Here is a 26895-nt window from a genome sequence, read left to right as displayed (position 1 = left end):
AAATACACTGGCCTAACCCTGAAATACACTATGACTCTGTCATAGCCATCCAGAGACTGTAGAAGGTGCTGTTTTTGTCTGGTGCTGAGCTCAACCAGAGTCCTCTGGAGTCCAAAAGCATGCAGTCTGGCTCATAAAAGATGCCCACCCTGCAATGGGGACAGCAGTCAGCACTGAGAAACAGAGCCACTTCAGCTACGTCACACCAATGGTCCCGAAAAGACATACCCTCAGCAGAACTCTTTGCTTGGGGTTTTTTTAAAATTGTGATTTATTTTCTAAAGATTTATTTATGTTTTATTTATTTATTTTAGTTTTCTTTCTTTTTTATTTTTATCTTATTTTATTTTATTGGTTTTTCGAGACAGGGTTTCTCTGTGGCTTTGGAGGCTGTCCTGGAACTAGCTCTTGTAGACCAGACTGGTCTCGAACTCACAGAGATCCACTTGCCTCCCAAATGCTGGGATTAAAGGCTTATTTTAGTTTTTCAAGACAGGGTTTCTCTGTGTAACAACCCTGTCTGTACTAGAACTCACTTTGTAGACCAGGCTGGCCTCAAACTCACAGCGATCTGCCTCCCTCTGCCTCCCAAGTATAGGGATATAAGGCATGGGTTTATCCACTTTTATTTTATGTGTTTTGCCTTCGTGTATTTATATACACAGTGTGCATATATGTTGCTAGCAGAGGCCAGAAGAGGGCATCAGACTCCCTGACACTGAAGTTACAGATAGTCATAAGCCACCAGATTGGGTGATGATGGAACAGGTTCTCTGCAAGAGCAGCAAGAGACCTTAACTGCTTGGTCATCTGTCCAGCCCCCAGCACAGTCCTTTGAAGTAACCGGGGAATGTTTTCCATAAGAGCTGGGGGAGATGTGAACAAGCACAGGATCTGAGGGGTGTAAACGGCTACCTTTTTAACTTCTTACTGCTGGATGCTAAACTTGGCCTCTCTGGGTTCCAGGGCCCCTCGGGTCTGTAGCAGGGATAGTGCAAGGTTCTTTGTTTTTGTTTGTTAAAGACTTAAAGAGATCTTTCGGCGCACGCCTTAATCCCAGCACTCGGGAGGCAGAGGCAGATGGACCTCTGTGTTCAGGGCCAGCCTGGTCTACATCCCCATTGTAAGATTCAAAGAAAGATGGAAAGGAGGGGAAGGGAAGGCAGAGACCCTGAATGTGAGGAGAACTGGAAAGTGATGGTGGCCATCAGAGACTCTGGCTCAGAGCAGCCATTCAAATGCAGTCTTCACTCTTTCCTCCCAAACACCGTCATTTTATACGGTCAGCAGCACTCTGGGTAGGAGTACGCCTTGAGACACACCTAGGTGATACCAAGCAAGTTGTGCAGAATTTTGAGCTATTTCCACATGTTACATATTAAAGAAATTTCACATGCCTATGTTCTCAGCACTTGGGTGGTGGAAGCAGAAATGTGTAACAGACTTTCTTTGGGGCTGCCCAACCAGCTCCCAAATCATGGCATGGGGATTTATTATTAGTTATAAATGCTCAGCCTTAGTTTATGCTTGTCCTCTAGCTCTTACAACTTATTTTAGCCTGTTTCTCTGCATCTACGTTTTGCCTCTCGGGCTCTTTACAAACTCTCTTTCATTCTGTGTGCTCTACGCTCATGGCTTGCTCTCAATGTGGCTGGCAGCTGGCTGGCTCCCAGGGTCTCCCTCTCTTTCTCCCTCGTTCTCTTCTCCTATTTATTCTTTCTGTCTTCCACCCTCACCTATCCCTCTACTGGCCCCCTATTGGCCATTTGGCTTTTAATTAGACCCTCAGATGCCTTGGGCAGACAAGTAGAAACAGCCACACATTTTTGCATAATTAAACAAATGAAGCACAAACAAATGCAACACACCTTTATACAGTTAAAGTAATACTCAGCAACATATCAAATGTGACCATCTTTACATAGTTAAGGGTTCCACGACAGAAATACATCAAGTTCCAGGTCAGCCTCAGCTACATGAGACCTAGCCCATTAAAAAAAAAAAAAAAAAAAATGAAATGTCATTCCTTCTTGCATAGGAGAATGTGTTTAGTGTACCTTACTTCACACATATAGACACTTGTATGAAAAATCACTTTAATTAATTTTAAAAAAATATGTTAGCCAAGTGTAATGACTGGTCCTGGGTTGCAGGGGAAAAAAAAATTCTCTAAAGTCATTAGTCAAAAACAATGGACGTTACCAGCAATAATTTTCTGACTTCAACAATTCTACCGTGTAATAAAAGAAAAATTACTTGTTTTAGAAATTCATTATAGACCTTTTACAGGAATATAAACCACGTCTATGACTTACTCATGAGAAAATTTTCCCAACGGTCTCTAGTAAGCGGCAGGAGAGGAAACGGCGCGCTTCGTGCTACGTTCTCCACTAGATGGAGCTGCGTGCTAAAACTTCTCTAACTCACCCCTCCAAACTCCTAGGCGGGCTTCGCAGTAATCCTCCTGCCTCAGCCTCGCTGGGCGCAGGAATTACACGCCACAACGCACGGCCCAAATACTAATGTGCGAAGGAAGAAAATTTGAAATGCCCTCTGTACAGGCGGTGAGAAAACCGATGTGCCCTTCAACAACGGGAAGGAAAGGTAATTCCCTAATTCTTCCTACAGCTCACGACCAAGCCTGCCCGGCTAAGCGGCCACTTAGGGGAGCCTGCCCCGGCCGCAGCTCACACGACGGCCACGGCCCACTGGGCCGCCACTAATCTTCGCGCGTGTGCGCGTGTGTGCGCGTGTGCGCGTGTGTGCGTTCATATGTGTGAGCGTGTGTGCATGTGTGTGCACGTGTGTGCGCGTGCGTGCGCGTGTGCGCGTGTGTGTGCGTTCATATGTGTGAGCGTGTATGCATGTGTGTGCGCGTCTGTGCGTGTTTGTGCGTTCATATGTGTGAGCGTGTGTGCATGTGTGTGCGTGTGTGCGCGTGTGTACGCTCATATGTGTGAGCGTGTGTGCATGTGTGTGCGCGTGTCTGTGCGCGTGTGCGCGCGTGTGTGCGTTCATATGTGTGAGCGTGTGCGCATGTGTGTGCGCGTGTGTGCGTGCGCGCGTGTGTGCGCTCATATGTGTGAGCGTGTGTGCATGTGTGTACGCGTGTCTGTGCGTGTTTGTGCGTGTGCATGTGTATCTGCGTGTTCAGGTGCGTGCGTGTGCGTGCGTGTGCGCGTGTACATGTCTGTGGGTGTGTGCACCTGTGTGCGCGTGTGTGCGTGTGTATGCGTGTGTGCCACGGCCCACTAGGTCACCACTAATCTTCACATGTGCCTGTGTGTGCGTAGGTGTGCGTGCGTGCGTGCGTGCGCGCGCTACACGGGATTGTTCCGGTGGGCGAGCTCATAAACGCCCTCGGAAGCGCTTGGGCGTCTTGTTTTGTGGCAGGTGCCCGCGCGGAGCCGTGGCTGGCCTCGAACTCACGCGCGCCCTCCACGCAGCGCACTGCGCTCCGCCAGGTCTGCGCGCGCAGCCTTCTCGACCCCGGCCCGGTTCCCCGCACCGCGCGCTCGCACTCACCATGGCCGCCCGGCTCGCACCCCGACCGCGCAGCCGCCAACCCGCGCAGGAGGCCGCGCGACCCCGCGCCGCCGCCGCCGCCGCCATGGCCCGGGCTGCCCGCGCGCTGCCTGACGCCGCCCAGGCCCCGAAGGCCCCCGGGGCGGGATGGCCGCGGCGCCGCGGTGCTCGCCCAGGCTCAACTCCCTCGGCCGGGCGAGCAGCCCGGGGCGGGCCTGGCGGGAGTGCGCGGTGGCCGTGGCAGCTGAGCTCGGAGCGGAGACCGCTGGGGACGCGCTGAGACAGTACGGGGACGTGTTCTTTAAATGCCGTGTGTGTGCGTGTGTGTGCGCGCGCGCGCGCGTGTGTGTGTGTGTGTGTGCGTCTGTGTGTGTGTGTGTGTGTGTCTGTGTGTGTGTGTGTGTGTGTGTGCGTCTGTGTGTGTGTGTGTGTGTGTGTCTGTGTGCGTGTGTGTGTGTCTGTGTGCGTGTGTGTGTGCCGTCTGTGTGTGTCTGTGTGTGTGTGTCTGTCTGTCTGTGTCTATGTCTGTGTGTCTGTCTGTGTGTGTGTGTCTGTGTGTGTGTGTGTGTGTCTGTGTGTCTGTGTGTCTGTGTGTGTGTGTGTGTGTGTCTGTGTGTGTGTCTGTGTGTGTCTGTGTGTGTGTGTGTGTCTGTCTGTGTCTATGTCTGTGTGTCTGTCTGTGTGTGTGTGTCTGTGTGTGTGTGTGTGTCTGTGTGTGTCTGTGTCTGTGTGTCTGTCTGGGTCTGTGTGTCTTCTGTGTGTGTGTGCGTGTGTGCCCTGTGTGTGTGCCCTGTGTGTGTGTCTGTGTGTGTCTGTGTGTTAGTCCTTATTATCCTTTTGCAGTTTTTTTTTTTCCTTTGAGACGTAATTGACAATAAAATTCACTCTTTAAAATCCGTGGTATGGGGCCAGGGTTTTGACGCTGTGGTGAGTTTTGATTAAAATGTTTCAGCTTTTAGTTCCCCTTGTATGTTTGTTGTTTTGTTTTGTCTTTGGTGGTGGTGCTGTTTGGCTTGGTTTTGGTTTTTTGAGACAGGGTTTCTCTGTGTAGCCCTGGCTGTCCTGGAACTCACGCTGTAGACCAGGCTGGCCTCGAACTCAGATCCGCCGTCCTCTGCCTCCCGAGAGTGTCACCACAGCCAGGCCATCCTTTGGGGTTTTTTACTAATAACTATTTTGTATTCCTTTCTTGAGCCAGTTTTACTGTAGCCCAGGTACAACATTGCAGAGGCTCTGCCGCCTTGAACACCCGCCTGCCCCCGCCTTCCAGGAGCTGGAGGTTGTGGACATGCACCCCCAAGCCCAGCCCCGCTCTTTTTTTCTAAATTAGCACATTAATATTACCAGTTTGCCAGACATGGTAGCACACACCTTTAATCCCAGAACTCTGGGGCTGAGGCAGACTGATCGCTGAGAGTTACAGCCAGCCTGGGATACATAGGAAGTTGCCGAGTCAGAGCTGCATAGTAAGAATTTTCTTATTTTTATCAGCTTTACGGAAAATTCGGCAAAAGGATATATGTACTAAAGACTTCATTTAAGAATGATTTCGTAATTATTAGCAGTCTTATATCCCAGATGGTCTTAGAAAAAAAATAAAGCCTCAAAATAACCAAAAATGTACACTTCAGTCCTGACCTTTTGTTTGTTTTGTTTTGTTTCTTGATTGGCAAGATGTAACAATCTGAAAAACTCCGGGTACTCTGAGGGCACTGGTCCGACAGCATTGACTTGAAGTAACTTGGGTGACAGTGTGGGTTTCTTTGGGCCTAAGGATGAGGGGCCAGGGGTAGAATTAAAAGAAAAGTCTTATTTTCCCGCAGTGGTGACACAGGTCTTTAATCCCAACACTCAGGAGGCAGAAGCAGGTGGAGGCCAGCCTGGTCTACAGGGCTACACAGAGAAACCCTGTCTCAAAAAAAAAAAAAGGAAGAAGGAAGGAAGAAAACTAAGTCTTGTTTTAGTATCCTCACTGAGTGTTTATGATTATGGAAAATAGTCTTGAGATTTGCTTATTGAAGTGAGGATCCCCGAGGGCGTGGTATTCACCTGGAATCAGCACTGGGAAGGACAGGCAGGAGGAGTTGAAGTTTGACTCCAGCCGAGCTACACCCTGGAAAAGGAGGAGGGAGAGAAGCTGAGAACTGAAAATGGGTTGGTAGGTGACTAACAAAGCCATGGTGCGTCATTCTCCCTCCTTAACACCCGTCTGAAACCATGGCATCTCAAATCTAGTTACAAAGCAGCAAGAGAAAGATGTCTGGGCCTAGGGAAGTTACATCATCATCCAACAGAGGCTCTGTGCGGGTGGCACTCACCAGATGGGCCATGAAGCTGGCTCAGCAGGCGAAGGTTCTTTTGGCCAAGCCTGCTGACCTGTTTGGTCCCCAGGACCCACTGGTGAGAGGAGAGAGCTGTCATCACAAGTTGTCCTCTGAGACACACACACACACACACACACACACACACACACACACACTTTTAATTATTTTATTTTTTAGAAGGCTCTCAGGTCTAGAGAGATGGCTCAGAGGTTAGGAGCACTTTGCTGCTCTTGCAGAGGACCTGGGTTCGATTCCCAGCACCCACACGGCAGCTCACAACTGTCTGTAACTCCAGTTCCAGGGGATCCAACATCCTTTTGTAGCCTCCAGAAGACCAGGCACACACAATGCACATACATGCAAGCAAAACATGCATACACATACAAAAGTAAAGTTCAAAGAGTTATCTTTTTTAATTAAAACTGAGCCAGGCATTGGTGGCGCACGCCTTTAATCCCAGCACTCGGGAGGCAAAGGCAGGTGGACCTCTGTGAGTTCGAGGCCACCTGGTCTACAGAGAGTTTCAGGACAGTCTCCAAAGCAACAGAGAAACCCTGTCTTGAAAAAAAGAAAAACAAAAAACTGTGTCTCTGTGGTGGACACCATGCTTGGCTTGTGATGATGGGCCCTAATCTTGAGCTGTTCCTCCACCCCAAGCCTCTCACCCTCAGTCTTCTGACTAATCGATATTCCTCCTCTCCAGGCAATAACCTTGTTCTGAATTCTCTCCAGGAGCCGTATAGGTGGTTTTAGTTAAGTATTAGAAGCAAAGCCATTGGTCTGCTAGAAATACTGGTCACTCTCTCTCTCACACCCCCTAGACTTTAGAATAGAATAGAGCCTCATTGGGTAATAAAAAGGATTTTTTTTAACCCTATTGTGGTGGCTTGAATAAGAATGGCCCCATAGGCTCATAGATTTAAATGCTTGGTCACCAGGGAGGCACCCTAACCCACTCCAACAAGGCCCCATGTCCCAATAGTGTGGCATATTTGTACACTGTGTAAAAATGTATTGCTGTGATTGGTATAATAAAAGCTCAACAGCCAATAGCTAGAAAGAGGTTAGGCAGGACTTCCAGGGACAGAGAGGACTCGGAGAAGAACAAAAAGTCACCAGCCAGACATGGAGAGGAGACAGGAAATGCCAGATAGAAGAGAGGGAATGCATATGGCAGAACGTGGATTTTAAAATACGGTTAATTTAAGGTATAAGAGCTGGTTGAGACAAGCCTAAGCTAAAGGCCAAGCTTTGGCCACCCAAAGGAAAGCCCAACTACAGAATGTGTCACTTTGACTTTGGGGCTTCAAATGGAGCCGCCTCTCCAGTACCATGTCCCCTTCTCCATGTCTGATTGCCTGCCAGCATGCTTCGACTACAATGACAATGGACTAAACCTCTGAACTGTAAACCAGCCCCAATCAAATGCTTTCCTTTGTAAGAGTTGCCGTGGTCATGGTGTCTCTTCACATCAACAGAACAGTGACTAAGACATCTCTCTTTGGGGCTGGAGAGATAGCAGTTAAGAACATTTTACTGGCTGCTCTTCTAGAGGCACTGGCTTCAAAACCATAATCAAACCAAACGTGTGTGTGTGTTTGTGTGTGTGTGTGTGTGTGTGTGATGGAGGAGGTCCTTCTGTGTATATGTTTGCCTTATTGGTTGATAAATAAAGTGCTGTTAGCCAATAGGGAAGCAAGTTAGGTAGGACTAGGAGTCGATGAGGATTCTGGGAAATGTAGTAAAGAGAAGTCTTGTGATCCAGGCAGGAAGTGGCATAGCAGGCAGACTCAGAATATAAGCAGGGACAAGCAGGAAATCGCTCTCTTCCTCCTCCTCTCTTCTCTGTGGCGCCACCATGTGATCCTGGCAAGAGACGACACCTACTGCTGATGTCCAATAAGTTCTTATAAAATATATAGATTAGTAGTTATGGTTGATAATTAAGACTGAGCTAGCAAATAAGAAATCCTAGTCATTGGCCAGCAGCATTGTACCTAATACAAGTCTCTGTGTGTTATTTTGGGTGCCCACATGGTGGCGGGGCTTGGCAGAAAGAGTTATCAGTGTGTGTGTGTGTGTGTGTGTGTGTGTGTGTGTGTGTGTGTTTCTTTCTTTCTGGTTTTTTGTTTGGTTTTGTTTTTTGAGACAGACAGAGTTTCTCCGTGTAGCCTTGGTCATTCTGGAACTAGCTCTGTAGACCATGCCTGACTCTACCTCCTGAGTGCTGGGATTAAAGGCATATGCTACAACTTCCTGGCCTAAAATCCAGTTTTTGAAAGAATAATTCTCACTCCAGAAGCTACTCCAAAGGAAATGAGAATACGATGGTAATATACAGATTAATAGGCAAGTATGTTAAATTTAATTAAAAGCCTATTCTATACCTAAGGTTAAGAAAGCTACCAGGAGCCAGAAAGATGGCTCAGCAGGAAAACTTGTTTGAGCAGTTGGGCTCAATCCCTCAGACCTATGTCCAGGAAGGAGAGAACTGACTCCCACAAGTTGTCATCTGACCTCATATGCACCATGACACATGTGCCTGAGAACATACACACTAAATAAAAAGGGAAATGTCTTTTTTTTTAAGATTTATTTATTATGTATACATTCTGCCTATAGGCCAGAAGAGGGCGCCAGATCTCCTTATAAATGGTTGTGAGCCACCATGTGGTTGCTGGGAATTGAACTCAGGACCTTTGGAAGAGCAAGAGTGCTCTTAACCTCTGAGCCATCTCTCCAGCCCTGGAAATGTCTTAAACTATTACCAACAGTTAAATAGTAACACTTGGTAAAATGAAGGTGTTATGCAAATGTGCAGCAGCACACACCTCTAGCACTGTAGAAGTACTCGGAGGCTGAGGCAGCTGGTGAGTTTGAGCCAGTGTAGCTTACACAGAAGGCCCTGTCTCAAGAACTAACAAAGATGCCGGGTGGTGGCGCACGCCTTTAATCCCAGCACTGGGGAGGCAGAGGCAGGCTGATCTCTGTGAGTTCGAGACCAACCTGGTCTCCAGAGTGAGTGCCAGGATAGGCTCCAAAGCTACACAGAGAAACCCTGTCTCGAAAAACCAAAAAAAAAAAAAAAAAAAAACCTAACAAAGATTAAAGGTGCTTGTGTGGTCTGAACAAGCATCATCCCCCACTGGCAAGGGTGTTTGAACTTGGTCCCCAGTTGGTGGTGCTGTTTGGGGAGGTTATGGAATCTTCAGAGGGTGGAGCCTTGCTGGACGATGTCACTGCAGACAGGTTTTGAGAGGCTGTAACTTTGTCCATTTCCAGTTCACTCTGCGCTTCCTGTCTGCAGCTAACAATGGGATCTCTGGGCTTCCTATTCTGTGCTTTCCCCAACACTCCCAATTCTCTCTTGACCCGTAAGCCAAAATAAACTTTCTTCCCCCACATCTCACGTTCGCTTGTTTCATCACAACAAAAAGTGCCTGATACACTGCTGAACTCTGTTATCATTACCACACACTGGAGAGAGACCAGAGGTAAACACAGTCAAAGGTCACCAGGGCCATGGCATAGAATAAGGCAGAGCCAATCCTCTAGGCCTGGAGCCAAGTGTGGTGACACACATCAGGAATCTCATAGTAAGAGCCAGAGGCAGGGGGAGCCAGTGTCCAAGGCCAGCCTCAGCTACATCTCAAGGCTCCAAAGAACAAAACAACCCTACAACAAAAGTCTGAAAGCCGCACAGCCAATAATGAGTTATCCCAAGCTTCATTTGACAGTAGCAACCTCAGAGTTGTGGGTGTAACTGAATCAGTATGGCAGAGAATTTTAAATAGTAACCGGCCTGCACAGTGATGATTCAAATGATACTGTGAGAGTCGGAATCACTAAGGTTGGTTTTTCTCTCTTAGATTTGTAATTACAGGTCAAGGCTCTCAACTTACTGTCTGCGTAAGCTGAGCAAGCTACTCAACCGTTCTCAGGCTCAGTTTGCTCATTTGTGAACAGACATAATGGTATCTTTCTGAGCCACAGTCCCCTTCTCCAGGGGACACACAACAAGGGCTGTTCATGACACTATGCACACCATAAAGTTGTAAATTCTCAATACAACGCTCTGTTTCTATGGAATGAGTATTTTATACACACTGAAACAATGCCTAAAACACTGGAAGCAATTAGTATGAGAGTAATTCATCAAGCCAGGCACAGTGTGCACGCCTTTAATTCCAGCACTTGGGAGGCAGAGCAGGAGGATCCCCATGAATTTGAGGTCAGCTTTGTCTACATAGCAAGCTCCAGGCCAGCCAAGGCTACTTGAGATCCTGTCTCAAAAAACACGAAGCATAGAGGCAGGAAGATCTTGGAGTTCGAGGCCAGCCTACTCTACAGCACAAGTTCCAGGACAGCCAGGGCTACACAGAGAAGCCCTGCCTCTAAAAACCAATAATGATGATGATGATAATAATAATAATATAGAGGTTTGTGCAAATTATATGTTGCCTCTATAAAAATTTATCATTTTTCAAGTGTATGAAGGGTGGCATGCTGTGTGAACATGTGGAGGTAGAACACAGGGATTGAACTCAGGTCTTGGCACTTGGTGGCAAGCACCTTCACACGCTAAGCCATCTCAGCAGCCCATGCTACACTCTTCTAAATGTGTCCCAAACGAGACTCAACCTTCAGGCAAGAACCGTGTTTTTTATGAACCTCAATCCAGCTCAGTGTTCAGAGGTTTGTTTGTTTGGGTTTTCAAGACAGGGTTTCTATGTAGCCCTGGCCATTATGGAACTCACTTTTTAGACCTCAAACTCAGAGATCCACCTGCCTCTGCCACCCAAAGCTGGGATCAAAGGTGTGCCCACCACCACCCGGCTCAGTGTTCAGAGTTTATATTTTTGGGTTTTTTTGGTTTGGGGTTTTTTTTTGGTGGGGGGGTGGGGTTCAAGACAGGGTTTCCCTGTGGCTTTGGAGGCTGTCCTGGAACTAGCTCTGTAGACCAGGTCAGTCTCCAACTCACAGAGATCTGCCTGCCTCTGCCTCCCGAGTGCTGGGATTAAAGGCGTGCGCCACCAACGCCTGGCCAGTGTTCAGAGTTTTAAGGTTCAAATCATACACATTGGATACACAACAGACTAAAGCTCACGCTGTAGCACAGAATTAACATGTTTTAATTAGAACTTTTATTTTTTCCTGCTGTCTGCGATTCCTAGAAACAAGTGAAACCTCTTTGAATTCAGATAAAGCAGAGATCACAACAAGGGGCACGTGACCTTTTATTTTCCATCAGGTGCCACTCAGAGGCCCACACCCATGCTAGTCACTTTCCTGCTTATGACATTAGAAGAGAAATTCATTGTATTCAAGCATTAGAAACAAGAATGGTCAACTCTAGAGAATACTTTTGCATCTGCAAACTGTCACCGTGAAAACACATTTATATGTCATCTCTTTAGCCTCAGTAGTTCGCCAAGAACACAATTCTTGAATCTGACTTCCTTGTAAGTCGGCATTGCGGGCGTTGTCTCCCTGAAGCTTAAGTGCGGCTGGGACTCCTCTTCTCCCCTTTAGCTGTGTCTCTACTCTGCATGCTCCTGCTCTTGTCCTGGAATCAGCCACCGAATGCTCTCAGTCCGGATGGTAGCATACATAATAAAACTAATTAAAAAGAATAAGGAAAATACGAGCAGCCAATCCACGGTCTTTATCAGTGTGCTGGGGAGAGGGCCCATTTGGTCAGCTGGTGTCACCACCACATTTTTCCTGGCTTCTATACCTGAGAGACAAATCGATTGTTTCAAATTAGAGAGAAAACACATCCAAGGCTTATCTTAAGTATGCTGCGTGGCATGCAAAATGACAATCCACCCTAAAGTAAACAGCCCTGCAAGCAAGCGGATCTTGGAAGGACTTCACCTTCGTGCCAGTGTGATTTGTTACTTGCTTTCCTCCCAGCACATCAAAGGATCAGGAATCCTTCCAGCAGTTCAAAGCTAAATCTCCAGAATTTCTGTGAGTCCTCAGAGCTTTTCTACTCAATGTCCTATTACAGCTGCCTTTTGTTCTCCTAAGACCAAAGCTCAACAAGCAAGACCACTCACAAATGTTTCCACAGGTTTACTTATATTTAAATAAGTTACTGAAAGAATTTGTGGCGCTCACCTTAAATCCTAGCACTCGGGAGGCAGAGGCAGGTGGAACTCTGTGAGTTCAAGGCCAGCCTGGTCTACAGAGTGAGTGCCAGGACAACCAAGGCTACACAGAGAAACCCTGTCTCCACCCCAACCCCAAAAAACTAAATAAAGAAATGGAATACAACACAATAAAAACAAAGACTAACCATGCCCAACAATGCAGCTGATTCTCACAATCACAACAGTTATCAGCAATAACCCAAAGAAGATACACCGTATGCTACTACTGATATAACACACACTCTGTGAGTTCAAGGCCAACTTAGTCTATACAGAGAGACCGTGTCTTGAAACACACATATACAGACACACACACACAGTCTCAAACACACACACACACACACACACACACACACAGTCTATACAGAGAGACCGTGTCTTGAAACACACATACACAGACACACACACACAGTCTCAAACACACACACACACACACACACACACACACACACACACACACACACAGTCTCTCTCTCTCACACAGTCTCACACACACACAGTCTCACACAGTCTCACACACACACACACACAGAGTCTCACACTCACACACACACACAGTCACACACACACTGCTCCCCGGGATGTCCTCTCTCCATACCTGTCTGGTTGAAAATGAAGGTCTTCAGAGTCTCCAGTGTTCGATCAGTGTGATTGAACCTTGCCATTGGCTTAGCTCCTTGAAATAACAAAATGTTAGGGACAGCTACAGTGCCAAATCGGGTAGAAAGACTGCAAGAGAAAGAAGGCAGTTAAGTTAGAAAGCCCAAAAGCATGCTTTCTCATATGACCAGTCTGCCAACTTTTGACTTCTGGTCTGTCCCTCAGCACTTCCTTACGGGTCAGGGTTAGGGCACTCCTACTCTGAAATCCAATTCAATTGCTACTAACATGGTTCTAGCCATGACCTAATGATTCCACTATTTAATTCCAAATGTCAAAACAGCTCAGACCAGAAAATTCTAATTCATGGATAAAACATAGTGTGTCAATTTTTTTGACAGAAAAAAAAATTCAAACTTTGGAATGGCCATCCCTCCCTCAAAAAAGATCAGCACACAGTAAGTAATTCTTTGAAAAATTGGTACAAAGGAATCCATGAGTCAACCGGCACACCAGGAGGCTCACATCCAGGAAGGGAGACTTGGAAAAAGCCTGCTGGCTTCACACAGACTGGCCAGGTTCTGGCAGTGGTGTGACCTTTGGGAAAGGCCATTATAATTAAATTCAACAATTAGTGTTGGATAAGCAATGTCACTTTTGTCATTGGGACACTGGTATATGAATCAAACACGTTCAGTCCCTGTAATGAAAACAAGTGTCCTCCATGATTGGCATGAGGTAGGTACTCAGTGGAGGCAAAAGAAGGCAGCAGGGCAGATGCCAGCAGCCTTGGGGGAGCAGAGGGAGAGAGCGGCAGACCTAAGTCCCCGAGTCCAGTGTATGATTTTGAGCCTGACCGGCATGGCTATCCTTAGGCCAGGCCCTGTAGCCAGCTGTCTGGAGCAGTCAGAAGTGTCACTAAGTTAGGGCTAAAGAGATGGCACAGTGGTTAAGAGCACACGCTGCTCTCCTAGAGGACCTGTACGGGCAGCTCACAGCCCCAGGGACCTGACACTCTCTTCGGCCTCCACACACATGCAGACACTCACATTCCATATGTAATGGCTAATCTCAGTTGTCAACTTGACCACATCTGGAATCAACTAAAACCCAAGCAGCTGGACACACCTGTGAGGGATTTTCCTGATTGGGTAATGTGAAGTAAGAAGACCCACCCTAAAAGCCAGGCGGTGGTGGCGCACACCTTTAATCCCAGCATCAGGAGGCAGAGGCAGGCGATCTCTTTGAGTTTGAGACCAGCCTCCAAAGCCACAGAGAAACCCTGTCTTGAGAGGAAAAAAGAAAAAAAAAAGAAGATCCACCCTAAATACATGTAATTTGAGAAGACACACCCTAAATCTGGGCCACACCTTCTGGCAGTGGCCTACATAAAAGAAAGTTTTAGTTTTTTTGCCTGCTTGCCCTCACGCTAGCTGGCAAGCTCATCCCTCCTGCTGTGGAGGCATCCCACTGACATCAGAACCTACTTCTTTGTTTGGGATTCCAATGGAGACTGGAGACCAGCTGAGGCATCCAGCCTTGTGGATAAAACAACTACTGGATTCTTGACCTTTCCACTGGGAGGCAGCCATTGTTGGACTAGCTGGACCACAGCCTGTGAGCCTCTCTAGTAAATCCCTGTTTAATATAAACATATTCATTCATCAGTTCTGTTCCTCTTATGAAACCTGACTAACACACCATAAATTTAAAAACAAAATAAACTGGGCTGGAGAGATGGCTCAGAGGTTGAGAGCACTGGCTGCTCTTCCAGAAGTACTGAGTTCAATTCCCAGCTACCACACGGTGGCTCACAACCATCTATAATGAGATCTGGTGCTCTCTTCTGGCCTACAGGCAAAAATGCAGGCAGAACACTATATATAATAAATAAATCTTAAAAGCAAACAAATAAAATAAGTCTTTAAAAAAATGGTAATTACTAATTTGAGGGACAATTTATTTCTCCACAAACAGTAAGAACACACACATTAAATAGATAGATAAATAAATAAAATTCAAAGACAAGCCAGGCATGGTGATGAGCAGCCTACAATGGTACCTGTCATTGCTGCTTGAGTAACAGTTAAACCCACTGCTATGCCCAAGAAAAAAGACATCAAAAAGCCCTGAGAACAATAGAAAATAAATATAAACATGGATAATGTCATTATAAAGGAATACATCCACTTGTTAATATATTAAGTGCATAATTATAATAATATATTAATGCATAGTTTGTAACATGCATGCGACATAAGTGTGGTGGCTCACACCTGTAATCTCGGCACTCGGGAGGCTGAGACATGAGGACTACTGAGAATTCAGGGCCAGTCTGGGTTACAGAGTGAGGCTCTATCTTAGAAAAGGAAAAAAGAAAAGTAACTGTAAATAAGTATAAAGAGAGAAAAGACAGGAAAAGAAAGGAGAAGATAACAAGAGGGCTGGAGGGTTGGCTCAGTGAAGTGTGCATATCGCTCTGGAAGAGAACCAGAGCTTCGTTCCCAGGGCCAGTGCTCACCACCTCCTATAACTCTCTCTCTCTCTCTCTCTCTCTCTCTCTCTCTCTCTCTCTCTCTCTCTCTCTCGGGGGACTCAACACCCCCATGTCCAGTGCCCTGTCTCTCTCTCTCTCTCTCTCTCTCTGTCTCTGTCTCTCTGGGGAGCCTGACACCCTTTACTAGCTCCTTCAGGCACCCACATACATGGGCATATGCACAAAGACAGATCAGTTTTTTAAGATTAAGAAGGGGGCATAGAGATGGCTCAGTGGTTAAGAGCACAGGCTGATCCTTCAGAGGGACCTCATCGTGGCTCACATAACTCCAGCTCCCTGGTATCCAGCAGCCTCTCCTGGCCTCCACTGGCATGCAGCACACAGCCATATATGCAGCCAAAACACCCATACACATAAGTTAAAAATAAATAAGGGCACTTTAAAAAGAAGATAACAATTAAAAAAAATAAACAAACAAAACGCATGGACACGGCAGAGCACAGGGCTGGGAAACTGTACTGCAGGCTACTGTCACAAAGAGATACCCCACTGTGGCACCACTTGCCCACACAGAACAGGCCTATTTCATTAAGGACTTCTAGAAACTGACAACCAGCAGCCCTCACACTTGCCTTTCTCTTCCATCCTTTTCAAAGCCCTGTGGACCTTCCCTACTTGTAGCTTTTGTTTTGTTTTGAGACAGGCTTTCTGTGTCACAGTCCTGGCTGTCCTGGAACTCACTCTGAAAACCAGGATGGCCTCCAACTCATTGAGATCTGTCTGCTTCTGCCTCCTGAGTGCTGGGATTAAAGGCGTGTGCCACCACTGCCCAGCTCCCTACTTGTAGCTTAACCAACAAAGGCCTCATGTGACTACAGCCATCAGCTGAAAGGACAAGCACCCACACCAAAGATACCTGCTGTGCTGAGAGGCATCCAACGCCAAAAAGCCAAGAGTTGGAAATGCCCGAGGCAGAGAGTTAAAATGAGGGGCCAGGCTAGCAGAAAATCGGCACCACGGGGTGTAGAAGAGGACCAGCGTACAGTCACTACCATTTGGGTTTAGAAAATCCATAAGGTCCTGTAGAGAAAGAGACAATAGTTAAAAGTCAGCATTAAATGTGCCTGTGTGGCCTAGGCAAGTGGGGAGGAAGAAGAAACTCTTTCGGTTAAAGGACAGCCTGGTCTACACAGCAAGTTCCAGGGCAGTCAGGGATATATAGAGAGAGACTGCAAAAAAAAAAAAAAAAAAAAAAAGTATACATGTTGCTGGGTGGTGGTGACGCATGCCTTTAATCCCAGCACTCAGGAGGCAAAAGCAGGTGGATTTCTGTGAGTTCGAGGCCAACCTGGTCTACAGAAAGAGTTCCAGGACAGGCTCCAAAGCTTCACAGAGAAATACAGGGAAACACTGTCTCGAAAAAAACAAAACAAAAAGTGAACATGTACATGTTTATGAAAGTGTACCCAGGAAGGATGCCCTGCTGCCTCCAATCAGTGAACAGTGCGTGGGCAGAGAGGACGGAGACCGACCCCTTAAACACTGTCAGGAGTTGGAACCAGAGCACACATGAATTAGCAGAAAAGCACACTTATCTCTATGCTCTCCTGAAGCTACTCTAGCATTTTCTTAACTAGTGAACTCAAATACTAAGTACTCACAGCATATAGAGACCACGGGCCAGGCCACAGAACTGTACATCACAAACACCATGCTTTGGCTCTTTTAAGATTTATTTAGCCAGGCGGTGGTGGTGCACTTCTTTAATCCCAGCACTTGGGAGGCAGAGGCAGGAGGATCTCTGTGAATTCGAGGCCAGCCTGGTATACCGAGTAAATTTCAGGACACCTAGGACTGTTACAGAAAGAAACCCTGTCTCAAAAAAAAAAAAAAAAAAAAAAAAAAATTACTTTATTTTTACTTATGTGTTTGTGTGTGATGTATGTATGTGAGCATGCAGAAGCTATGGAAACCAGAAGAAGGCATCAGATCCCCTGAGCTGAAATTACAGGTCATTGTGAGATGCCCAACATGAGTGTTTGGAACCGAATTCAGTCCTCTAGAAAAGCAGCAAACACTCTTGTTGGAGGCTTACTCCTCAGCCTGTGCGTATCGGAAGATAGTTCCAACATCAGAAAGGACGCTCCAGTGGGAGGTCAGAGGTCACTGGAGCTTGTCTTTGTTGTTGTTTCTGAGTCTTCTGCTGCTTGTCTGTGTCTGGTGCCTGTGGTGGTCAGAAGTGGGCATCAGATCCTCTGGAACCAGAGCTACAGATGATGGTGAGCTCCCGTGTGGGTGCCGGGAATGGAACCCAGGTCCTCTGCAAGTGCAGCCAGTGCTCCTAACCTCTGAGCCTCTCTCCAGCCCTGGAGTATTTATTGCCTTTGAAGGGGATTGCTGGACCTTGATCTTTTTGTTTCGTTTCATTCACAGGGTCTCGTTATGTAGCTCTGGCTAACTTGGAACTCACTCTGTAGACCAGACTGACTCCAAACTTGACCTCTTCATTCTCTTTTTACTGGGCCATCCTCAGGAGGTGAGGTATTTTTCCATCATGGCAGGCTGCCTTACCTCAGGCCCCCAAACAACAGAGCCAAGTGAGAGCTCCAAAACTGTGAGCCCAAAGAAGCTGTCTTTCTTTTTAAGTTGATGGCCTCAGGTATTTTGTTTCAGTAAGAAAAAGATAACACATCAAACAATTTCCAACTGTCATCTTGGCAGAGCTAAGATCAATGTGTACGGCCAAAGGTTAGTGCAATTCAAGGGAGCATTGCTCCTGCCACCAGACTGGCTTGGTCATGTGTGACCATGAGTGGCATCACATGGCCTGGCAAGAGTATTTAGGAGGCACTCTGAAGGAAATGTGAGCCAGGCTGACCCCAGGCCCTGGAGAAACTTCATGACTTAAATATGCCACGCCCTCTATGACATGAGCCACCATGGCTCCCAGAGCTGACTGTATCCTGCTCCTCTTGCTTCTTAACTGTTGACTGTAACTGTCTGCCATTCTTCCAGAATACCCCTGGGGAATCATCGTTCATGGAAGTAACTGGAAACGTGGTGGGGTTTGGGACAATGGCGCCACTCACTGCAGAACTAACATTAGACTCACTGACACATTTCCCAGCAGAAACAGTCAACTGTAGTTTTAGTCATCCCGATTTTCTTTTCTTATGAAAAGATTTATTTTTATTATGTTTTAATCGTGTGTATATCTGAGTGTAGGTGTGTGCACCTGCATGCCGGTGCTTGAGGAAGCCAGAAGGGGGCACTGCACCCCCGGAGCTGGAGTCCATGTGATTGTGTGCTGGGAACTTGAATCTGAACCCTCGGGAAGAGCAGACTTCTCTCTTGTGAGCCATCCAGTGTGTGTGCAAATCACTTGCACTGGGGCAGTCATTCAACATCATCCTCACTTACAGTGGACAGAAATGAGGCTGACGGTGGCAGCACCCTCAAGTCACACCCACCTGGGCCCAGGTGCTGGAGACCAGCCTGGGCAATGTCCACCTGAAAGCCGATTATAAGGTTTAAATCATAAGGTTTAAGCTTGGAGAGACAAAGTGACAGAGATAGACAGACAGACAGGCATTATTAATGCAGGCTTCCTACCTGGGACATGTTTAAAATCTTCAGGGTGAAATTCTCCAGCCCGGTCACATTCCTCTCCTCACAGTTCACCTTGGGGGACTTGAGACTGTCGGTGCTGTTGGCATCCTCGGTGGCGACCGGCTCGGCCTCCGCCGCTCCAGGCTCGGCGTAGTACTCCTCTTCCCGCTCCGGGAAGCCACCCACACGGTGCAGCGCGAAGAGGCTCTCCTGGCTGCAGCTCGGGTCTTCCTCTCCCAGTGTGCTGCAGGTGCCGTCTCGGGCCTCGGCGCTCCGTTGGTCCTCAGCTGCCCCCGGAATCACCGACAGCACCAGCACGGGATCTCCACGAGTGCCCGGCCCCAGAGAGGCCTCGGCCGGCTCCACCGCCCTCTCCTGTCCAGGATGGCCCTGCACAGCCTCCTCCTCGTCCAAGTACAGGGCCCCAACCTGGAGAGCGGGGTCAGGCTGCTCCTCCCGCCACACACGGCCACTCTCCTCTGCAACTAAAGCGGGGCAGCATATTGTCATATCGGACTCGAAAGCAAACGAACCCCAAGACTTAGACAGTTATCTTCCAAAGTGAGACCTACCCCGATGGAGAGAAAAGTTCCCATTTTCCTATCAGGGAGCCACCCACCTCCTCCAGCTATGGAGACCATAGTCTGGGTTGCTGTAGTGATAGATGCCAAGTAAAAAGATAAACACGGAACACACCGGAAACCTGTGAGCTCCACATGAAGTACAATTAAATAAACAAACAAATAAAAAGCCTCCAGTGAAGACCACCAGCTAGGAAAAGATAAAAGACACACTCAGAAAATAATAATGGTTGTTGGCTCACATCTCTGAGCCCAGTTACTTGAGAGGCAGAGGCAAGCAGATGTCTGAGTTCCAGGCCAGCCAGGGCTACGCAGGGAGCCCCTGCCAAAGGAGGGGAGGGGGAATTTCTTCTTTAACCTGACAAACTGACTGCTGCTTGAGCCATGCATAAGATGACAATTACTGTCTCACTGGTTCAAAGTACATTGCTGAGGGAATAAATGACGATGGGGACAGGGAGGTATTGGGCAGTGCTGAGCCCCGGCACCACCCAGAGTTCACGCCTCCCACCTTTCAGCTTCTCTCAGGAGGCTCTCTGCCTTCTGTGCAAGGATGGCCAATGAGGAAAGGCAGAACAGGCTGTGGCTGAGGGGGCAGCAAACCTGAACTTCCTAAAGGCAATCCTCATTGCAGCCCAAGTGGAACTAGAAGTTGGGCGAACCTGTTCTTGCTTCTCCCCAGTGACTCCCTTTCAGTGACTTCCCCTGCCCTGTGTGATTTATACTCCATACTGTCTGGTCCCTGATACTCACTGTCCCTCACCTGCCTTGGACCATTCCTAAGGATGGTTTCTCGGCTAACAAAGTCGTCTATCAGGAGCTGGAGAGATGGCTCAGTGGTTAAGAGCACTGACTGTTCTTCCAGAGGACCTGGGTTCAATTCCCAGTACCCACATGGCAGCTCACAGCCATCTACAAGTCAAGTTCCAGGGGATCTGACACCCTCGCACGGATGCACATAAAGTAAAAAACTGAATGAATCATTTCATAAAAAGCCCTCTACCTTACCTCTTCACCTCAGGTGAATCCAGTGTCCTTCAGATGAAGGCAATCCACTTCCCTACAACATCTGTCCTAGCCTTTAGACCAGGGTAAGAAGCCCCCAGGTGGCACCCAATAATGGAACTTTCCTTGATGGATTTTGCACCCTTATAATTCACTTAATAATTTGTATTCATTTGATGCCTGCCTTGCCCTCCACATAGGAAGGCGGGCTCTCTACTTCGGCTAACCCTTCCCTGCACACCGGTGCCTGGCCGTACAAGCATATGATGTGAGGAAGACTCTGATAGTGGGCTGGATACACGATTCATACCTGTAATCCGGTATTAGGGAATCTGAGGCAGGGGGATTTCCCTTACTTCAAAGTAGGATGGGCTACATTGTATGACAGCCCCCAAAAGAAAACAAGTTACAAAGTAACAATCTGATATTTGACTGCCCGGTAAAGATTAGCATAGGATCTTGGATCTCAAAAGCAGGTGTTCACTCCCACTCCTAGGCACCTGGCAGTCCCAGTCGCTAACCCATGATCTGCTGGGGGGAGGGGGAGGCTTTGCATTTTCAGCCACCCTGAGAAGGAACCAACTGGGGTGGTTCCTTTACCCTCTGCTTATATCCTATCCACATAACCAGTGCCCTGGTCAGCTGGGGCTATCCTCGGCGTCTGCATGAATGCACGAAAGTATCCTGTATTTTGTAATGAGCTCATGATGACTACCAACCCTGGAAAACCTGAGAATTCAGAGGGAGGCTGTCAATGTGTTCACTGAATATAGGGAAACTAAAAGTAATATTGTTTTGTTTCCTTTACTTGTTTGTTACAGGGTCTTGTGTAGCAGAGGCTGGCTTTGAACTCTTGACGCTGCCTCCACCTATGCAGTGTTGGGATCACATGCCCGTGCTGCCACACTGGCCTTTAAAGCGATATTAAAGAACTCCCAGATCAGGATGGTAGGGGAAAAGCTAGGTACCACTTACATATCTCACAGCTGCTGCAGCAGAAACAGTCTAGAACCTTAAGACAGCTAGCATAGGCAGAAGAGAGCAAAGCAGCATTGCTGCTTTCTGGATAGGACAGAGCAGGCCTGTAACAGGCCCTGGGGGAGTGAGTCAGGAGGACCAACACTCTTACCCCTTTAGCCTTCCAAAGTCAGGAGAGCCCATTAGCCCACACACCTTCCTCACTTTCCAGGCCAGTGTTTACATGGGATGAGAATACACAATTCTGCCTGGGAGACCTGGCAGACTCGAGCTTACACCTTGACCCTCAACTCTGGCTGTATAACACTGACTCCAGATTTACAGGTTCTGAATCAAGTGGGAACCATGAGGTCTTTAATCCCAGCACTGAGCAGGCAAGATCACCAATCTGGGGCCAGTCTGGGCTGTCTCAAAGCAAACAACAGCAGCAACAAAGAATGCTTGGCGTGGTGGCTTATGCTTGTAACCACAAGACTTGGGGAGTGAGGGTGGGAGGATCGGGAATTCAAAGCCAGCCAGGGTTACACCAAGTCCTGTCTCAAAAACACGAAATAATAATAACTTGTGTTAGTAGGCGTCACCCTTCTCTGAGCTCAGCACTGTCTCCTTGCAGGACATCCCCAGGTTAGGAAAACCCTTTTTTCTGTTACGAACTGGAGCTTCTTTCTCTCTGCTTCCCACTCTAGTCCCACACAGTGGCTTCCCACCCTCACTTAGGGGGTCCTATGTACATGGACCCCAGGAATCTGCTGTTAAGTTTTCTGGTCTTTCCTTCGTACTAAGCAAGAGTGGCCATCTTCAAAGAGTGGTGCAGCAGGACAGACTGCAGCGTGGGCAGTCAGAGGGACTTGAGGCTCTGGCGTTCACCAGCGAGTGCGAACTGACAAACTGTTTACCCCTCTGAGCCTCGGTATGGCCAGCATGGGAGACGACGGTGCTAACAGAAGCTGCCTCCAGGCGCCGGTGGAAGGACAGACAGACAGACAGACTGACTGACACCACGAAGTGGAGCAGCGGGCAGGGATGTGGGATCCTCCTGAGGCCACCATCAGAGTATTTGTTATGACGAGGTCCATAACAAAGTGCTCAACACAAAAGGCTCGGCAGTGCGTTGGTGGCGCACGCCTTTAATCCCAGCACTGGGGAGGCAGAGGCAGGTGGATCTCTGTGAGTTCGAGGCCAGCCTGGTCTCCAGAGCGAGTGCCAGGATAGCCAGGGCTACACAGAGGAACCCTGCCTGGAAAAACCGAAAAACAAGATAACACAAAAGGCTCGGCAAGCGCCCAACACTCCCTCCTGCCAGGCGTGCTGGGGGGCTGAGCAGGCTCAGCCTCGGCCCCGCACGGCCGGCCGCGGGCGGCGGGAGGGCGAGCCTGGAGCCGCGTCCCCCGCGCAGCCGCTCCGCCCGGCCCTCCAGCCGCCCCACTCACCCTCCAGGCCGCGGGCCGGAAGGCCCAGCGCCCACAGCACCACTTGCCACCAGCAGAAGAGACGCATGGCGCGCGGCGACAGCCACCGCGGCGGAGGACAACCGGCGCACCGCAACGGGAGGCGCGCCCCCGACGCCGGCGAGGCGGGGCGGGGCGGGCGGGGGGCGGCGGGCGGCCTGAGAGCGCAGGCGTGGCTGCGCGGCGCCATCTTGACTCCTGGCGGCCGCTGCGGACTCCATCTTGGAGTCGGGCGGTCGGCTTCTGGCCAATCGTGTGCAACCTGTGTTGGGCGTTTTCGAGGTCAAAGCAGACGTTATCCCCACCCGCATCCTCTCCCGGCTGCTTGCAGCCCACACTGCACCTGCCTGCTGGGTTAACGCCCTTCATTTCCAGAGACAAAAGGGCTCAGAATCTTGTAGGTGCTCAGGGGAGGAAGGCAGAACCTTGGGAGGCCGCAGACAGTCTGATCTATTATCTCACCACGCTGCACTAGTTTGTGTTGCCAGAGGATGAATCCAGTTAAGTCTGAATTTCACATAACTGCTAAGTTTTTAGATATATGCGTCTTGTAACGGAGCATCCTGTATTTTTTTTAGCATGTTAGTCTTTTTTTTTTAAGGATTTTATTTATTTATTATGTATACAGCTGTCTGCCTGCATGCCAACAGAAGGCAGTAAATCTCATTCAAGGTGGTTGTGAGCCACCATGTGGTTGCCGGGAATTAAACTCTGGACCTCTGAAAGAACAGTCACTGCTCTTCACCGCTGAGCCATCTCTCCAGCCCCCTGTAATTTTTTTTTTAATTAAACTTTTTCTGGGACGCTATTAACACTACTGAAGCATGGGATTAGAAGCCTAACTGGAGCAAGACCCTGGTGCCGGCAGAGTCATGAAGGGAGGGAGGGCTGTGAGCTTAAGGTCTGAGATCCAGCGCGGACTGGGCAGTGCTAACCCTGCCCCTTGACCTCTGCGTTGCTCTTCCAAAAGGACGGGAGGGCAGGGAGGCACCTTCGACCCCCTCACCTACCTGCTTCATTTAAAGAGTAAAGGCAAGAAGTTTAAACAGGTGGCACCCGACCTTCATTCAGGAGCAGGGAACTCACTCCAGGTTCCCAGAGAACCCCCAGCTCAGATCTGGGTGCCCAGGGCTGCAGCTGAGCTCCTCTGGCCCCACCAGTAGTCACTTGGTCAGTCCTGCTGCCTTGACCCCATCTCCAGGAGGGGCAGAGGCCAGAGGGAGTAGAGGGAGTCCAGACCCCATGCCTTTTGAGGCATGCCTTGTTAGGTCGAGGAGAGGGGCTCTTGGGTCACTGGTTGTAGAAGGGATCTGGTGAGGGTGGCATTTCTTCTGGGCTGGACATGGAACGGGAACTTCAAGACTGCAGAACCAGTCCCGTGGGAGCTACAAAGCCCGAGAATCGCTCCATGGTCTGTCTCGGTTTTCCTTGGATCTCATCTGCTCCTGAACTGCACCTGCCATGGCAAGTCCATCTCCAGCCCCCATCTCTCCAGAGCCGATGGGAGGCAAGTGAACAAAATTCATTGGTTTCCCGATCATGGTGCGGTCGATCCGTCTTCACCTCTTCTTCGGCTGAGGCTTCTCTACCACGCAGCAGCCCAGTTTGTGCCAAAATTCACTCATATTCCCTGATGGTTCCAGCTTCAGGCCTCTGCCAGAGGCCCCAGAGGGCTCTTGTTTTGTTGCTAATCACCCAGTCCTCGTTCTCAGGTGTAATAAGCCTTGGGTTCACTCAGCTGGATGGCTCTAGAAATGTGGGAATCCTAGAGACCCTTAGCCGTGCAGTGAAAGTTGGAGTCTCAGACCCGAAGCCACTAAAAGCATCAGCAAGAGGCTTGGGCAGGAAGGCAGGCACAAGATTCTGTCTTCTTTAGATGTAGAATCCTGAGGCTCCCCGGCGTCCAGGCGGTGGCCACTGCGGGCGGGGGCTCCGCCACTCCGGGTTTCTGGGCTGCTGCTCCGCACTCGAGGAGCCCATCCTGTAATTTACTACACCTACCAAGTAAGGTCTAACTGGTTAGTTGGCTTTAACACTGGGGCTCAGAAGACAATACTAAGAGTATGACAATGTAGCATGCTGAGATTTAAACTAAAGAACAATGGAAGACCTCTTCAGAAGCAGCTTCAGCACCAAGGCCTACCCAGGTGTGGTGGTTCCCCACCTAAAATCCCAGCACTAGGAAACCTGGGAGGCAGGAGAATTACTGTAGGTTCCAAACCAGTCAAGGCTACGTCATGAATTCCAGACCATTCTAGGCTACAGAGTGAGACCCTATGTCAAAAGTGAGAGGGAGGGAGAGGAGGGGAGGAGAGAAGAGGGAAAAGGGAAAGATCACTTCGAGGTTAAGAGCTGCTCTTGCAAAAGGCCAAAGGTAACTAGCTAAAGGTCTTGGCACTGTGAGTTAAAAAGCTTATTACTTAGCTGGGTGCTGGCTACTTATCACTCAAAACCAAAAGCAATAAACCTCTGACCTGAGGACTTAAGAGCTACAAGCCTTGGGCATTAAATCATGGAGCCGGAACCTGGAGGAATGGCTCACTCGATAAGAGCACAGGACCCAGGTTGGATTCCCAACACCCACATGGCAGCTCACAACCACCTATAACTCCAACTCCAGAGATGCAGTGCTGCTTGCTGCTGGCCTCCATCGGTACCAGGCACTAACATGGTGCACACATACATACACACATGCAGGCAAAACCCATAAGCATGAAAAATAAATGTTTTGGTTTGTCTTTTTTTTTTTTCCAAGACAGGGTTTCTCTGTACTGGAGCTAGCTCTGTAGACCAGGCTGGCCTCGAACTCACTGAGATCTGCCTGCCCCTGCCTCCCAAATGCTGGGATTAAAAGTGTGCACCAACACTACCTGTCTTATTTTGGTTTTGCCTTTTTTTTTTTTTTTTTGGTTTTTTGAGACAGGGTTTCTCTGTGTAGCTTTGGAGGCTGTCTTGGCTCTTGTAGACCAAGTTGGTCTCCAACTCACAGAGATCCACCTACCTCTGCCTCCCGAGTGCTGGGATTAAAGATGTGCACCACCAACGACTGGCATACAATAATATTAAGTCAGTACATTATATAACTGTTTTTGAGATAGGATAGGATCTCACTCTGTTGTTGTAGAATATTAAAGTTATGTTACATTTGTTTATGCTGTGGAACACTTGTTTTAAAGATGCAAAGATGTGTTGTATTCTTTTATGTCACATTTGTTTAACTCTGTGAAGCTGTGTTACTTTACCTGCCTAAAACACCTGATTGGTCTAATAAAGATCTGAATGGCCAATAACTAGACAGGGTTGGAGGCAGAGAGAATAAATAGAAGGAGAAATCTGGGAGAAAGAGAAGATCAAGGAGCTAGAAAAGAAGGGGCCAGCCACCCAGCCACACATCCAGACACAGAATAGGAAGGAAAGAAAAGAAATACAAAAACAGAGAAAGGCAAAAGCCCAGAGGCAAAGGTAGAAGAGATAATATAAATTAAGAAAAGCTGGCTAAGCCAGGCATTGGTGGCACAAGCCTTTAATCCCAGCACTTGGGAGGCAGAGACAGGAGGATCTCTGTGAGTTCGAGACCAGCCTGGTCTACAAGAGCGAGTGCCAGGACAGCCTCCAAAGCCACAGAGAAATGCTGCCTCGAAAAAAAAAAAAAAAAAAGAAAGAAAGAAAAGCTGGCTAGAAATAAGCCAAGCTAAGACCAGACATTTGTAAGTAATAACAAGCCTCCATGTGTATATTTATTTGGTAGTTTGGTGGTGGGCCCCCAGAAGAGTCAAAGAGCAAAAAGCAAGGAGGGTAAAAAAACAACCAACACCACTATGTAGCCCTGGAATTCACTATGCTGGCCAGTTTGGCTTATGAACTCACAACCTGCCTTTGCCTCTGCGTCCAGTGGGATTAAAGGCTTATATCACCATGCCCTGCCTCTTTTTTAAAAGACTTATTTTTATTTGGTGTCAATGTTTTGCCTGCATGTATGCATGCATGCTTACCACAAGTGTGTCTGATGTCTGAGGAGGCTGTAAAGGGCAACAGGTCCTCTGGAACTGGAGTTACAAGCAGTTGTGAGCTGCCTGATGTGGGGGCTGGGAATTGATTGCACCTTGAGTCTCAGCAAGAGCAGCAAGTGCTCTTAACTTCTGAGCCACCTCTCTAGCCTCGATATAACATTCC

The 26895-nt window shown here is 48.4% G+C and overlaps 2 protein-coding genes and 1 pseudogene across 2 annotated transcripts in view; all 3 read right to left on the bottom strand.

Annotated features, from left to right (window-relative positions):
* Pcbd2 (pterin-4 alpha-carbinolamine dehydratase 2) overlaps positions 1-3612 on the bottom strand; it is a 52567-nt gene extending 48955 nt beyond the window's left edge. The window contains exon 1 of the mRNA XM_027409761.2: positions 3526-3612. Within this exon, the coding sequence (XP_027265562.2) occupies positions 3526-3612 (87 nt within the window). The remainder of the gene's footprint in view (positions 1-3525) is intronic.
* A 7350-nt stretch (positions 3613-10962) lies between these two features.
* Txndc15 (thioredoxin domain containing 15) lies at positions 10963-22849 on the bottom strand. The gene is made up of 5 exons (XM_027409762.2): positions 22705-22849; positions 18714-19195; positions 16018-16181; positions 12603-12733; positions 10963-11586 (listed from the first exon to the last, which is right to left on the bottom strand). The coding sequence occupies exons 1-5, from the start codon at positions 22769-22771 to the stop codon at positions 11390-11392; spliced, it is 1041 nt and encodes a 346-aa protein (XP_027265563.1). The 5' UTR covers positions 22772-22849; the 3' UTR covers positions 10963-11389.
* Positions 22850-23433: 584 nt separating this feature from the next.
* Positions 23434-24605, bottom strand: LOC107978948 (annotated as a pseudogene).
* Positions 24606-26895: the final 2290 nt, after the last annotated feature.

Source organism: Cricetulus griseus, chromosome 3 (genome assembly GCF_003668045.3).
Source record: "Cricetulus griseus strain 17A/GY chromosome 3, alternate assembly CriGri-PICRH-1.0, whole genome shotgun sequence".
Lineage (NCBI taxonomy): Eukaryota > Metazoa > Chordata > Mammalia > Rodentia > Cricetidae > Cricetulus > Cricetulus griseus.
Note: the sequence above shows the minus strand (reverse complement) of the source record. Positions and strands in the feature narration are given on the sequence as shown.